Raw genomic sequence first — 16878 nt, 5'->3', positions numbered from 1 at the left:
GGGGAGTCCAGAACTAGAGGGCATAGATTTAGGGTGAGAGGGGAAAGATATAAAAGAGACCGAAGGGGCAACTTTTTCACGCAGAGGGTGGTACGTGTATGGAATGAACTGCCAGAGGATGTGGTTGAGGCTGGTACAATTGCAACATTTAAGAGGCATTTGGATGGGTATATGAATAGAAAGGATTTGGAGGGATATGGGCTGGGTGCTGGCAGGTGGGACTAGATTGGGTTGGGATATCTGGTCGGATTGGGATATCTGGTCGGCATGGATGGGTTGTCCGAAGGGTCTGTTTCCATGCTGTGCATCTCTATGACTCTATGACTCTAAGAGAATTGTTGGGGTGGCTTTCCTGGCCTGGAAGAATTACAAAGAGATAAAAGAACAAAATCCCAAAAAGAATTAAGTTTTAAATCATGGGCATTTGAGGAAATTTGGTTGTAAAATGGGATTTTTCCGCAGCACGAAGGATGGAAATGACTAGGAGAGCATTACACCTGTCATATTTAGAGCTAATATAGTTAATGAATGGGCTTTTCAGCATGAAAAAGGTTGAGAAAGAGGCAAAAATGGACAATATATGAGGAAGTAGATGGAAGTCATCTCTGTGTTCCTGAGGTTGTGAGGTTGGAAGCAGTGCTTCAGGTTAAGTAGAATGTGGTTATTTCAAACAGATAAAGTCAATGCAACAGAGAATGCAAGAAGAAAAAGCAAAGAATAGCGAGGATAGGGTGCTGGGCAGGCACAAAGACTGAAGGAACTTGCAACCCATCCAAGACTCCACATTAGTTAATCAACCTGACAACACTAGCACAGTAGAAAAGTTAATTCAGTTGATGGACAAGTAGACCTAGTTATTATCAACACAGTAATTGATGCAATGTCTTTGGGTATGCTACTAAAGGACAGTTTGCACTTGAGGAAGAGTTGATTGACCAAGAATAGATCCAGTTATGATCGAGATTTATCATACATTGTTGTTATTTGTGATTTTGGATTTAAAAGTCGTGGAAAAAGAGAATTCTCGTTTTATTTCTGTGAAGAACACTCATGTAAACAAAACGAAAGCAAAATATGTTAAATTATTTTTTATAAACTTTTGATTTGTGCTAAGTATCAATTCCATCTTGTTTAAAGTTGATTTTTAATCAATGAATTCAAACACAATTTTCAAGAAAGTATGAAACTTAAACTAAATGACTAGATAAACTACCTAGGAAGTTAACATTGACAAAATGAAGCTGTTATAAAACCCAGAAATGATGTGGAGGTGCTGGCGGTGGACTGGGGTAGACAAAGTTAAAAATCACACAACACCAGGTTATAGTCCAAGGGGTTTATCTAAAAGTACAAGCTTGTACTTTCAAATAAACCTGTTGGACTGTAACCTGCTGTTGTGTGATTTTTCTTGACATCCAGAAAGACAGACCTGGGGTTACAGTCACATTCTTGTTGAGAAGATAAATCATTCATAGAGTCATAGAGTCAAACAGCATGGAAACAGGCCGTTTGGCCCACCTACCCATGTCAACCAGGTTTTCTAAACTGAACCAGTTCCATTTGTCTGTGTTCAACTCATATCCCTCTAAACCTTTCTTCTCCATGTACATGTCTAAATGTCCTTTAAATGTCAACAGAAGAACAGTTTATTTAGTTTCTGTCGACATCTCCTGATGGTATGAGTTGGTAGAAATCTCCAGGCTGTCAGAAATGGAAAGAAAACTTCAGACTATTAGAGCTGGAATGAAGTCTTCAGGACCGAGAACTGAAAAGGAGTCTTACATTTCCGAGGCCACAAAGAGTGAAAAAATTAAAGAGTTAAGATAGGAGTGATAAAGGACTGGCAAAGATATTTCTGGAGAAAGGATTGAATCTTTCCTTTCGCTGTTAAAGTCTCTCAAAACTGTCTTATATATTTAGAACTTGTCATTTATGTTTCTTTTGTGTATTCAACTTATGTTCCTTTGTTAGAAAAACAAAGCTTCATGTGAATACGTTCAGTGACTGACCACCATGATAATTAAATAACATATGATCTATCAAGCCAGGTTTCCCTCTGAGATTTGACTTATCCAGTATTCACGTTTGTTAAAATGGCAACACAGTGCAGACTGAGGGAGTGAAACCATTACTACAAATGATCTGGCTGCAGTTTGATAAGAGTAGAACCGTATCCTGGAAAAGTGGATTGGAGGCTTTGAAGGGGAGAAAGTGAGGTCTGCAGATGCTGGAGATCAGAGCTGGAAATGTGTTGCTGGAAAAGCGCAGCAGGTCAGACAGCATCCAGGGAACAGGAGAATCGACGTTTCGGGCATAAGCCCTTCTTCAGGAATTTGAGGGGTTTGTCTTATTATGCGGTATCCCACTGAATTTATAGCACAGGAATTGGCCATTCAGTCCAATCTGCCAATGCTGGTTTTCAGTGCTTCATTGACATTCCCTCAGCTCATCTTATTAACATATCCTATCCTTCCTTACTCCCTCCATGCAATTATCGTGTTGAAGAAGGGCTTATGCCCGAAACGTCGATGAACAGCTATGTCAGAGGCAACTGAGGGGTCAAGGATAAATAGGAGGTAAAGCACCCATTTATCATGAAATCATTTGTGATTTTGTTTCGGGCCATTTCAGGACAGAAGAATACATCTGATTAGATTCAAACATGGAGTTACCAGGAAGATAGGCATGCATTTGGGAGATGGCAACACATTTTTGAAGAGAGGGATGATGATTGCAGTTTTGAAAAGAATGCTACCTGAGGAGAGGGATCAGTGTGTAATGTCAGCTTGCATAAAGGTAAAGAAAGGAAACCAGTAGTTTTCTGAGCATAGAGATAGATGGTTTCTACATAAGATCAGTTGCAAGTGAGCCTGAGGGAAGGTGTGAAAGATGCAGGATTAAGGTTCCGATATGAACTCATTTTGGCTATTTGAGGACTGCAGATGCTGGAGATCAGAGCTGAAAATGTGTTGCTGGAAAAGCACAGCAGGTCAGGCAGCATCCAAGGAGCAGGAGAATTGATATTTCGGGCATGAGCCCTTCTTCAGGAATTTGAGGGGTTTGTCTTATTATGCGGTATCCCACTGAATTTCTAGCACAGGAATAGGCCATTCAGTCCAATCTGCCAATGCTGGTTTTCAGTGCTTCATTGACATTCCCTCAGCTCATCTTATTAACATATCCTATCCTTCCTTACTCCCTCCATGCAATTATCCTGTTACCTTTGCAATGCACCTTTGAGTAAGGAGAAGGGAACAGCTTACTCTTAATGGCAAGTAAATCCATGAGCTCCTCTCAGTTGCTGGATGTGTGTAGGTGAAAGAGGGAATTAAAGAGAGGCAGTGGGTAGTGAAGAATGGAAATCAGGCATTATCCAGACTGTCCCTACACCAGTGGTTATTTTGGCTGAGGGGATTGAAGTACAATCACTCTTAATGTGTCCACTTTCTAAACAACATCAAGTACGGTTTTAATGAAAGAAGGTCCTTAAATAGAATTGGAGAAAGATTTAAATGAAGAAAAATTGAATTGCAGAGGCACACAAGTTAATTTAATATTGAGCTGACTGCTCAGATCTATTCATCTGTATATCCATCTGTAATTCACCCCAAAACACCAATGGATCTGCACATAATTATTATAAATATTTTTGAATTAACTTACCAGATGTAAGCCTCATTCAACGTTATGATTTTCAATAATTAATTCAGATTGAATTATATGACAAATTATTACATGACAAATACCTTAACTGAGTGAGTCTGGCCCTCCAGGATATAACTCAAAAACCTTGTGGAAGGCTACAGGAGTGAATGATTTGTAGTAAGCTGGCCATTTGACAGATACTGTAAATCCCTGTGGCAGCAAAGTGTGCTGAGGCTTTGTGTATGTTCTGTGTCCAGATGACTGAGCATTGGTGTTGCTGCTTTCAGTTCATTGTGCAATTGGAGGCTTCTTTGTGATTCAGTAATACAAAATGGCATTAGTAAACATATAATAATCCAATATTCATCACTGAATGTGTCCACGTAGATAAGGATATGTTAGAGAAACAGCAAGTTGGTAGTCCTGAGAACCTGGTTCTGACTCATGCTGCATTCAATGTATCACTCAACAGACATTCACCATGCTTTTTTGAGCAATAATAACTTGCCTTTAGCATGGTCAACTAATCCAAACTGCTTCATGGGAGTGTTAGCATACAGAATTTGTCTCACGTTACTTATTAGATATTGTTGCAAGATGTGCCTTTAAATAGGAAGTGTTCTGTCATTTTGTTTTTAAAAGCAGGTGCTGTAAACTTAGAGCCAAGCTGTCTGCTCTGAGCCCAGCAAGCTTTGTGTTATTTTAAAGTTGAACAATAGAAGCAGCATGAAGGGTGGGATCAAGCTCCCAAAGAGCCAGAATATGTGTATGTCTTAGCTTTCATCAGTTGCTGAGGTCTTGAAGCCAGGTGTGGAAGCTGTTATTTCTCTTTCTGTAACAGCTAAAGGCTTGGGTTCTCTTCCTGTTGGTAGAATGCCCTGTGAAACAATCTATTTTATTGAATTTGCCTTTGTGAAGGATGAGTTTATGGGATGTTACTATATTGGAACAGTTGCTGTTTAGTTGTAAAGTAATCTGTTATTCTGTCAAGATTTCCAGTAGAGTTAAGGTATTCCAATTCTTTGTTCTTTTGTTTGGATGTTAACTGTAGTGTATGAATAGAATGTGTATTGCTTCAAACCTGGTAGTTTGACCAATTAAATTTCTGAATATCCAGAACAATGCCTTGCACTTGCCTTTAAAAATAAAAAATGGTTGCTACCTTCTAGGCTATCTTCTTAATATATTTTGAGGGTGTTTGGTCTAGTTCATAACAATATTAAGACAAAAAAATGTCAGCTTGCATAAAGGTCAAGAAAGGAATCCAGTAGTTTTCTGAGCATAGAGATAGATGGTTTCTACATAAGATTAGTCGCAAGTGAGCCTGAGGGAAGGTGTGAAAGATGCAGGATTAAGGTTCCGATATGAACTCATTTTGGCTATTTGAGGGGAAAGTGAGGACTGCAGATGCTGGAGATCAGAGCTGAAAAACCTTGGTCAAAGAATCAGGGATTCCCAAATTATTTTTCAATGTGACCCCATTCTAACACTTAGTGATTAATGTCAGCCCAGACACCAGGGAAAAACAAAACTGCAATAAAGCAGTGAAATAACATTCAATATATGATTACTTTTGCATGTTACATATCAACATGCAGCAATATGCCTGAGAGGCAATGATGTACTGATAGTATCACTGGACTTCTGATCCAGAACTCAATGTCCTGGTACAAGGGTTCAAATCCCACTACAGCCCATAGAGAAATTTAAATTGAATAACAATCTGAATTTTTAAAAAAAACTATTTTAGTGGCAACTATGTAGCCATTGTTGATTATTGAAAAAACCAATCTTGTTTACTGATGTCCTTTAGGGAATGAAATCTATCACACTTACTTGGTCTTGTCTACATGTAATGAAAAGTATGGCACAGGAAAAGCTCAGCAGGTCAGGCAGCATTTGAGGAGCAGGAGAATCAGGAATGAGGGGCTTATGTCCAAAATGTCAATTCTCCTGCTCCTTGGGTGCTGCCTGACCTCCTGTGCTTTTCCAGTGCCACACTTTTTGACTCTGATCCCCAGCAGTCCACACTTTCTCCTGGTCTACATGTGACTCCAGACTCACAACAGTGCTGTTAATTCTTAACCTCTGGGCAATTACTGATGAACAATAAAAGCTGGCCTAGTCAGAAATGCCAATATCTGTTAAAGAATTCTGTAAAGGCATGGTGGCTCAGTGGTTAGCACTGCTGCCTCACAGCACCAGAGACCCGGGTTCAATTCCCGCCTCAGGCAACTGTCTGTGTGGAGTTTGCACATTCTCCGCGTGGGTTTCCTCCGGGTGCTCCGGTTTCCTCCCACAGTCCAAAGATGTGCAAGTTTGGTGAATTGGCCGTGCTAAATTGCCTGTAATGTTAGGTGCATTGGTCACGGGTGAATGTAGGGGAATGGGTCTGGGTGGGTTGCTCTACGGAGGGTTGGTGTGGACTCATTGGGCCGAATGGCCTGTTTCCACACTGTAGGGAATCTAATCTAATCAAAATATGAAAATCTGAGATTGTAATGTATTTATTAAAAACATTGTTATTTTATATACTATTGTAGGTTCCAGCCAAGTTCTCCATATTGCCTGATTGAAGACAGGAACTGCAGAGCTTAGGATTTAGCTACTGAGAGCATGCCAACCATTTATTGTGGGATTCAGTGGGAAAGATTCGAATAAACTAGCCGCAAAATTCCTTATGAAAGAAAAGAAAACAACATGAGTTTTACTTTCAAGAAATACTGCATCCTGGGTGGAGGAGTTGCAGTGAGATTCCATATTGCTAATAATAGTATTTAATCTTGTCAATATTTTCCCAAGCACAGGAAATGTAGAAAAGCATGTAAGTTTTCATGCAAACAGCTGTCAGTTTTTGTTGTGAAATTCCATATTCATAGCCACATTTTTATCAGTGCTGAACAGTTTTAAGAAAAGGCTAACCAGTCATTCATTTCATTGGGAGATTGCTTTGTGTTCGCACCAGTGTTTTTTCACACCACAGAAGTCACCACACTTCGGGCTAACTCATTGCACACAAATTGCTTTCAGAGTTTCCTGAGAATCGTGATTGGGAAGTTCCAGGAAAATTTCATCAGGAGCCTGACTGAACGCAGGCATAGGTCTGAAGAATCAGCAAGGCATTATTATCAGCCTATCTCCACAAGCATCTTGGTGACGCTCAGTTCTGTTATCGGAGATGTTTCGTGCCTGCTTTCTCATTCACCTTTGTGGGGCAAGGTAGGGGATGTTGCTGAGGAAAGCATGTTGTGCCAGAACATCAATAACTTGAAACGTTAGCTCTGTCTCTCTACACAGTTACTGCCTGATCTGTTGAGTATTTCCAGTGCTTTTTGTTTTTATTTCCAGCATCTGCGCCCCATTGATTTTGACCATTCTATTTAATGAATCTGGCTGTTACTTGTGTATAATTAGTGGCATTTCCACTCCCACCTTACATTTCTCAAAGAATTAACATGAGAAATGCAACATCAACTCCATACTCACTTTAATCTATTGAAAAACTCTGTCATTGTAAAAATAAAATTCAAATTTACCTTCAGATGTCTCTGAGTCCCACTGAATGCTGTCTTTTTAGATCAGTAGAAATGCTTTAAAATATTATTAAAATGCAACCAAGCTCTAATAACAGTCATCTCCTTCAATGATTCTTTACGTTCTCTTCCATTTACTAACTGAAAGTTTCATTGTGTTTCATATTTCTCCAGCTCTGACATTCCATGATCCCCTGGGGTGGTGTCACATCATTTTCCTATTACAAGATTATAAGTAAATTATATAATCAGACTTCTAATTCATTATTGAAATACAGTCTCTGTTAAGCCTAGGCCCCAAGTCTTTTTGACTAATTCTTAAACAAGATTGAAGCTCTAAGATAAGACTTCTACTTACTTAGGAACTGACTCTACTCATTTCAGTGGAGAAAGAAACAATGTTCAACTGTTAATAATCTAAATGAAAGGGGGAAGGTCCTTGTGTCCACAGCTACTGGGAAAATAATGGCACTATCCATTGTACAACAGAAGATGTGCTTGATGAACAACTTGAAAATCACAGTGCATTTATGATTTTCTGCAAATATTGACATCTCAGGAGCAATGACTGAATGTAAAGAGCAGTCATAAGATAACTCAATATACAGTCGCAGTCTCAGCTTGGATTTGAAGGATAATCACTTGGGTGTGTTATCAATGGGTAGCTAGTACCAGTGTAATTGCACTGCCAAATGAGCCAGGAATGGAAGACATAACAACAAACCATAGATAGGAATTTCATGTGCAGGTCGGGTGGGAAATGAGTGTCCTGCTGGATTTGGATGAAGAGGACTACCTCTTTCAAGGAACTTCAATCCACAAATCTTTACCTAGGAAAAGAAACTTGTACTTAAAACCTCCCATGGTCTCATCCTTTCCTATTGTGTAGTCTATTCCTGCCTCAGAACTTTCTGTGACCTCTGCTCTTCCCCAATTTTGGACTCCTGCATTTTCGCTGTTCTGGTTGTTCATGGGTGAGCTTTTGCTGCCTTCTCCTCAAACTTTGGAATTCTCTCCTCAAGCACCATTTGTGTCCAGGTTAAACTTAACACCAGTCCTCCACCCCACCTACCCTCTCTCTCTGTAATGAGAGTACAGCCCAATGGTCCACTGGAACTATGGGGTCTTTACTACAGTGGCAAGGAAAGTGGAATCTTTATCCAGAGACATCTTTCAGCAACTACAGCAGAATTTAAGACTGTCACTGCAGTTTGATGCATCCATCAGACATAACTGACACAAGCTCAGCTGATTGGTTGTGTTTGTGTGATCTTTGAGGACTATTTAATTAAAGATACCCTTTTAGTTACCTTAAAGAGTGAATAAGGGGTGAGGATACCTACAACAAATGCAAAACTGAAAAAGACATTCCAATCAAGATGCTGGTTTCTGCCACACCATGCTTAATGCAAACACAAGCTTTCTGACAAAGCTTCAGTGATCTGCCTGTCTTCTCGGGAGGGGGGGTGGGGATCAATAAACAGGTCAAAAAACGTTTTGGTTTCAGATAATTCTTTGAGGTAGGAATATGCCTTAGCCAGTTGTCCAAAATAAAGTGATATATCCCTACCTAATTTTCCATTATCTTGACTTTAACATAAACTATCTAACAGGTGGGCAATGTATTATCATCCAAGACAAATTCTTGCCCCTTTGTTCAAATTTCTGATCTGAATCATCTCGTGGGCAGGCTTGAGTGATAATCTAGTGACAGATTAATTATGATTTATTTTTCTGATGTTTTACTGCAATGGCTAATCCATTGGGATTTGGCAAAAAATAATAGTGGCTGGTGAGGAACAGTGGCTATGGAAGTGGCTGGTGAGGAAGGCTGCGATCTCTGAAGCTTTTCGAATCAGGTCATATAACTGACATCCACTTTTACATCTGTTCTGTTTGCTTTGTTTTAAATGTATAGAAATCTTGCATGCAGTCCCAAGAGGCAGCCCAGAATAAAACTGAGGGAGACAGTGAGGGGAAAAGAAATGAAATCATCAGAAGGTAAAATTGAAAGGAAACATTTGCATACTTCCTTCGCAGTATTAGTTTAGATTTTGATTTTGGCGTGACAATTTCCATTCGCATCTATCTGCCAAGAGCTTTCAGCCTTGATTTGGTACAGATCTCCATGGAAAAGAAAAGCATCACACGACATCTATTAATCCACAGAAGTTGTGTCTCACAGCAGACCTAAAAACATATGGGAGTTCTCTGAAGCGAAGCAATTCGAAGTTCATTTGTTATTTTTAAGAGCTCATTTTTTATGATTTCAGAGAATCCATGTTATAAATGTGTTACTGTTTTGAAGTGGTTTCTGTCAGATATTTTTCTTGCACTCTCTGGGCAAGGCGCAAATGTAACATCCCTCAGTGGGAAAGAATGAAGTTCCTGTGTTCCTGATTTTGTTGTTTGTTTTTATTTCTCTTGTCTTCTCCACCTCCCCTCCTATTCTCCTGTTGGCTGCCTTGTGAAATGCCTTTCAGGCACTAAATCAAACACTGTCAACACAAAGTCAGTCACTGGGGGCAAAACCATTCAGATTATCCCTACTTTGCAGTTGGGCAACTAACTTGTCTTTGACATGTCTGTGTCCTGAGAGGTGCAAAGCTGCTGGTGCGTCCACACTACCTGAACAACCTGTGTCCCAATGATTGAGCAGCCATATTCCTAAACCACTCCCCCTGTAATTTTTACATGACAGCATTTCTATAAGGAGTAATTTGCAAACATTTGTATCGATCTAAGTGTTAGCTTTTTTGCTAATCCCCAAGCACTTCAGGGTGTGCTAAATGAATGAAGGTTGATTTTTGACAAATCACTTTCTTGAAATGATTGCCATCTTTCTTTTTATTATAGAGAAATAAACCTGAATATAAACACTGATCTGGTGTTCATTTCTTGTTAATATTTTGACATAGTGGAGTGGAATGTCTTGGAAAGCAATTGAAATGCCTGTTCGTGAAGGGAAAGAGGTTCAGAAATGACCTCTCTCAGTAGAAGTATTTTACACCAGAAATGTGTAATATCTCAGCCTCAGACTCATATTGAGAGATAATAAAATAAAAACACAAGCAGTTGGATTCAAAATATTTGTGCTGGTTTCCTGACAGCTCTGAATAAATCCATTGTGTGGTGCAGCACTAAAGAATGTAGATCAGATTGGGCCCATATTTGATCTGTGCTGTCATGTAGCGATGATCTGGATGTTGTATTGGGTTGGTGAGGGAATTACTGTACTGGGTTAGGGACCTCACATTTCAACCCTGGGGCTAATCCAGCATCTACCTCACACACATGGTGTGAACGGAGAAATCCAGTGCAAAGTGGTGATGGCTACACATCACACCAAGCAGGGACGGACAGTGGAACAAGCAGAAGCAGTTCAGAAATTAAAGAAAGAGGTGGAAAAGAATAAGTGTACAAAGCAACAGGAGAAATGATTTAAAACAAATAAGCATATTGCATTAGAATTAGTTTTGTTGAGGGCCAGGTGAGGTTCTCTTGATATTGCAAATGATTAAGCTCCAGGTGTGGGGGAGGGGGAAGGAATCAACTGGCTCCCTTCCTGTTGGTTGCAACAAGATTAATTTGGAAAGCATTCCTTCCCTTTCTTGCAGACTCAAATGAACTTGTATTTTAAAAGGAGGCAATTAACCACAGCTTTAAAAGAGTGAGTTTATTAATTACTAAGCATAAGAAGAATTAGTAACACAGTACTCAGGTTGGAAATAAGAAGTGAGTCTAAAAAGATAAAGTTTAAAAAGTAAACACAAATCAGTCCCTGAGGTCACCAGCAGTGTGGATGTTGGGAATTGAACCAGGGATTTCAAGATGCTTAGTTTTGTAGGTTGATTGAGATTCGGTTGTTCTGATTTCTTTTGACTGTGACTGAGTTCCAGACTTCAGATTGGGAGAAAAACTCCTTTATTTATCTTGTTTCCTCTTGTCTAACTGACTGGCTTAGAGAGGAGAGTCCCTTTATCTGCATTCAGATATGACTAGAGGATAGTTCTTAGTCTTTGTCCTTCACAGCATGCTCATGTTTGAACTCAGGCATGTTTGATTCCACCAGCAAATTCTACTACAGTTAAAACTTGCTCTCTAACACCTGCCCCAAAGTATTTCCTAAAGAGGAAAGCACAAAATATGTCTGGAATATAGTTAGGGATGTAATTCGTAGTGAGGCAGCTTGCTTTTGAGCAGATCAATTATCAATAAATTAAGTTATGAGGAAAATCTGGACTGTCTTTGACTTTTCACCCTGAAAATGATCCTACAGAGACATAAACGAGTGTTAACAATCCAAAATATTATTTTAAATTAAACCATGCAAGTAGAACTGGGACATAGGTTCAGACTAGTAAAATATGATTTTAAGGCTTGTGTTTTGAAACTCTGTGTTTTGTGTACAGATGAAACTCCGTGAAGTACTAGTACAGGTATACAATTCTTTATCCAAAATCCCGAAATCTGAAAAGCTCCAAAATCCGAAATTTTTTGTGTGGAGTGTCATTTTGGCATGTGAACAGATGACCCAACTCCATACCCAGTTGAACCGCATCACTCAGATGTGATGTGGTGCCGTGGCCCAACACTGGCAGGCATCAATTGTGTCTCAGCGCTTGTATTATTCACACATGTGTCTGCTGTTTGGTCATTTTTTAAAATTTCACTGTGAAAATGTCATTTATTCTGAAATCCGAAAAATGCCGAATTCTGATAAACAACTGGCCCAAAGGATTTTGGATAAAGGATTGTTTACCTGTAGAAGGCAGAAGCCATTGAATTTCTTAACAAACAATTTAATTCTGTGTGAGGGCAGTTAGGATCTCTTTGGATGGAATGTTTTGAGTGAATACTGTGTCAACATACTTTATGCTGCTACAGTTGTATCCATGGATTGTGCTATAGACTTAAGGCTGCATTGCTGTCTCTCCATAGATTCTGCTTTGTGTTCTCTGGGCAGTGAATAAATGTACTGAACTCTTGGTGCCGCTCTATCCAGCTCTGAGTCTGTTACATCTATCTTATCTGGTGCTAAGATGGACTCTCCTTCGCTCTCAGGTCGTCTTGTAAACTCTTGATTTTTACATGCATCATTTTGAATACAGCAGTAGTGCTTCTATCTTGCCTTCTTTGAATTGGGGTAATATGTAATTGTTATTGCATTCTTAACATGTTAATTTCCCACTATACTACATTGATGGATGAAAGTGGTTCCCCTTCTGCAATGATCTCGTGAAATGTGGTTCAAAGTTGGGTCATAGTTTAGGCACTCAAACAAGATTTAGTTCCCCTTGTAATGGCATAAATTCTGTCCTAACTGTGTTTCTCTTATGAGTTTCTATGCTCACATTTATAGAACAAGGAACAGTACAGCACAGGAACAGGCCCTTAAGCCCTGTAAGACTGCGCCAGCACGAGATCTCTTCTAAACTGAATTCCTTTTGCCACTATGAGGTCTGTATCCCTCTATTCCCTACCTATTCATGTATCTATCAAGATGCCTCTTAAGTGTTGCTACTGTATCCACCCCCACCATCACCTCTGGCAGCACATTCTAGGCGCTGACCACCTTCTGTGTAAAAACCTACCTCATATCTCCTTTAAATTTATCCCCTTTTACTGTAAGCCTCTGTCCCCTAGTAATTGATCTTTCTGCCCTGGAAGAACAACTCCAATTGTCTATCCTTGCCTCTTTTAAATTTGTAAATTTCTATCTGGTCACCCCTCACCCTTTGGCATTCAAGTAAAAACAAATTAAGTTTGTCATTTCCCTCCTGACAGGTAATACCCTCCGAACCAGGCAATATCCTGGTTTATGGCGACCAGAACTGGATGCAATATTCCCAAAATGGCGAGCTAAAGTTCTACACAGCTGCACATGACTTGCCAATTTTATACTTTATGCTCTGACTGATGAAGGAAGCATGCCATAAGGCTTCTTGACCACTCTATTTACTTGTGTTGCCACTTTCAAGGAACTGTGGATCTGGATGCCTAGATACCTCTGTATGTTGATACTACTAAGGGTTCTGCAATTTACTGTATACTTCTCACCTGCATTAGATCTCCCAAAATGCATCACTCACATTTGTCCAGATTAAACTCCATCTGCACTTTTCCACCCAAGTCTCCAACCTGTCTATATCCTGCTGTATCCTCTGGAAATCATCTTCAATATCCACAGCTCCCTAATCTTTGTGTCATCCTCAAACTCACAATCAGAACACCCACATTCTCTTCCAAATCATTTATGTATATTATAAGCAATACACACCACTGGCAAAAGTTCTCCAGTCAAAAAAGCTCTTCCACTACTATTCTCTGTCTTCTACAACAAAGCCAGTCCTGTATCTATTTTACTAGCTCACCATGTGATCCCATGTGACTTCTCCTTCTGTATCAGCATGCTATGAAGGACTTTGTCAAAGGCCTTGCTAAAATTCTTATCGACAAAATCTATTGCCCAGCCCTCATCAATCATTTTTGTCACTTCCTCAAAAAACTCAATCAAGTTTGCGAGACATGATCTTCCCTGCACAAAACCATGCTGCCTATCGCTAATTAATTCTTATTATTCCAAATGTGAATTAATCCCATATCTAAGAATCTGCTTCCTACTGCTGATCTAAGGCTCACTGGCCTGTAATTTCCCACATTATTAGTGGTGCCCTTCTTAAACAGAGGAATAATGTAGGCTATTCTGCAGTCGCCTGGGACCTCTCTTGTAACTAAAGAGGATATAAGTATTTTGTATAAGTGCCCAGCAATTTTCTCACTTGCCTCCCTCAGCTTTCTGGGATAGATCCCATCAGATCCTCGGGACTTAGCTACCTTAATGCTTTTCAAAACACCCAACACGTCCTCCTTTTTTATGTTGAAATGCCCCAAAATATCAACATATCCCTCCCGAGACTCACCATCCATCATGTCCTTCTCCTTTGTAGATACCAGTGTGAAGTATTCATTAAGAACCTACCCACTTCCTCCAGTTCCAAGCATAAATTCCCTCCTTTGTCCTTGAGTGGATCTACCCTTTCCCTGGCTACTCACTTTATATTTATATAAAATGCCATGTGTTTTCCTTAATTCTGTTTTTCAAGGACATTTCGTGGCCCATTTTTGCTGTCCTAATTCCTTGTTTTAGTTATATTTTTGTATTCTTCAAGGGCTTTGGCTGTCTTCAGTTTCCTAAACCTTACATATGCCTCCTTTATCTTTTTGACTAAGCTCTCACTTTCTCTTGTCATTCAAGGTTCCTGAATCTTGCCATTCTTATCTTTCATTTTCACAGGAATATGTTGGTCCTGAACAATGATCAACTGGTTTTTAAAAGATTCCCACTTGCCAGATGTTGATTTACCCTCAAACAGCTGCCCCCAGTTGACATTCCCCAGTTCCTGCCTAATAATGTGGTAGTTACTCTTCCTCCAATTCAGTATTTTCACTTGAGGACTACTCTTATTCTTATCCAAAGCAACTTGAAACTTACTGAATTGGAAAACTTACAGAACCGAATGATCTTTCAAAGTGCCCATGTAAACTTTTCTGGTTGTAATTACATCTTTCTGCCACTATTGGCATTGTATTATGGGACTGGAGGGCTAAAATTGGTAGATTGTTCCAAATATGGACATGGAAATTTCCAACAAAAAAACCTGACAGGAGGTGTACATAGATATAAGATATTCATGCATTAGAACATTGCACAAAAAACAAATTACTTTTTCCAGATTGGAGTAAGCAAATGAATTTGAAACTATTGTTACAAGCATACCAAAGAAATGCTAAACCTATTGTTGTTCACTGAAGAGAAATTCTGAGGTAGCATTGTGATCACAGCATGGTAGCTTTGGAAATTTATCTATGCAACATGTTCTTCAATGTAGTGTCAAAGGTATTTTGTAAACTCGAGAGTTGTGGATACTGGAAATCTGAAGCAAAACCTGAGTGTGCTGGAGAAATACGGTAGGTCTGGCAGCATCTGTAGAGAGATAAACAGAGTTAACGTTTTTGAGTCCGATGACCCTTCATGAGATATTTTGTACTTGGATTTACTATCCGGGCTAACTTCTAATTATTTTTCTGCTTACCTTGGAAGATGAGACAAAACGAGACAAGCCTTTCTGCATTATTAAAATATTCTTTTGCTAAAGCGTGCCTTGTAACAGTTTAATATGAGGCTCAAGGAGGATCAGAGATGATCTTATCTTCTCCAATTTAGGGGATTCAAACAGATGTGTGAGTGATCATGGAGGTGTTGTAGGGGTAAAGATAAGTTATTTATAACATTTTAGCTAATCTATGAGTCAGATGCTAAAGAGAGCTTGTCATGGCTAATTATTTATTATTTAAAATATTGCAGCCTTTTCTCCTTTTTTCTTTACTTTTTATGCTATTTCTTCAACATTTCTATGAATGTAATACTACCCATTCTTTGTTCCAGATCAGAGTTAAGATATTTTCAGGCAGTGTAGAGTGATCTCAATATCTGTATCTGATTGAATCCCATGAAAGGACAGATATGGTCAAGACAAATGCCCACATCTATACTTTATGTGCTCATTTGCCTTGGGATTTAGTGTATATCAATTCCAGTACTATAGTAGGTTGGTGCAAAAGATAGGTCCAAATACGCAGCCTTTTCTTTAATACAATTGACTTAAGGCTGTCCAGAGCATATTGTTAACAGGATTACAGAACCCCAGCCTTTGTAATAAAACATTCACATCCTTCTAAAGAATCAAAGTATAGATTTGCCAGTGAAGTAAATATGTCTGGGTAAAAATAGAAAGTTATTTAAAGGGTTGCTTTTTATTGACTTTTCATAATTTTCAATTACAATTCCTCGAAGGACCAAATAGCACTTAACCATGAGTGACCTTGGTAAGGGGAGGGGAAGGGAGGGGATGGAAAAAGAGGATATGATGTTACATGCCTTAAAATTATTTGCACAGGAGCAGAAGTTGTGTACTTACTCTACTGTAACACATGTAATGCTGCATTCCTCCTGAATAAATTTATTGTGGCATCTTGCGGCCCAGGCTGTGGCTGCTCAGATCTCCAATTTAATGATTATTTAGAGAGCTGGTACCATTATTAAGCTGATTTGTTTATTGTACTGTTTTTCAGCGTTACAGTGTCAAGAAGAAAGAAAGACATATATGTATATAGTACCTTTTGGTGGCCCCATAGTGCAAGTGTAGTCATTTGGGCAGCACAGTGACTCAGTTGTTAGCCCTACTGTAAGGCGCTCGACAAAGTTCCACATAGGAGACTGATTTGCAAGGTTACATCAAATGGAGTACTAGCCATTTGGATACAGAACTGGCTCGAAGGTTGGAGACAGAGGATTGTGATGGAGGGTTGCTTTGCAGACGAGAGGCCTGTGACTAGTGGTGTGCCACAAGGATCAGTTCTGGGTCTACTGGTTTTTGTCATTTACATAAATGATTTGGATGTGAATAAATGAGGTTAGTAAGACCATAAGACATAGGAGCGGAAGTAAGGCCATTCAGCCCATCGAGTCCACTCCGCCATTCAATCATGGCTGATGGGCATTTCAACTCCACTTACCCGCATTCTCCCCGTAGCCCTTAATTCCTTGTGACGTCAAGAATTTATCAATTTCTGCCTTGGAACATAGAACAAAGAACAAAGAAATTTTACAGCCCAGGAACAGGCCCTTTGGCCCTTT

General features: G+C 39.4%; 1 protein-coding gene across 6 annotated transcripts in view; it reads left to right on the top strand.

The window, feature by feature from the left end:
• The window catches only part of wwox (WW domain containing oxidoreductase), a 946567-nt gene that overhangs the window by 748621 nt on the left and 181068 nt on the right, over window positions 1-16878 (top strand). For 2 of the 6 annotated variants that reach the window (XM_043706559.1, XM_043706562.1), the window contains exon 9: window positions 6676-6864. The exons of 2 other annotated variants lie outside the window; for them this stretch is intronic. In XM_043706559.1, coding sequence (XP_043562494.1) covers window positions 6676-6864 — 189 coding nt within the window. Of the gene's footprint in view, window positions 1-6675; window positions 6865-9096; window positions 9180-12540; window positions 12629-16878 lie in introns of those variants that run through there. 2 more of the 6 variants (XM_043706561.1, XM_043706564.1) reach the window with 2 other exon arrangements.

This window comes from Chiloscyllium plagiosum, chromosome 17 (genome assembly GCF_004010195.1).
Source record: "Chiloscyllium plagiosum isolate BGI_BamShark_2017 chromosome 17, ASM401019v2, whole genome shotgun sequence".
Classification (NCBI taxonomy): domain Eukaryota; kingdom Metazoa; phylum Chordata; class Chondrichthyes; order Orectolobiformes; family Hemiscylliidae; genus Chiloscyllium; species Chiloscyllium plagiosum.
Note: the sequence above shows the minus strand (reverse complement) of the source record. Positions and strands in the feature narration are given on the sequence as shown.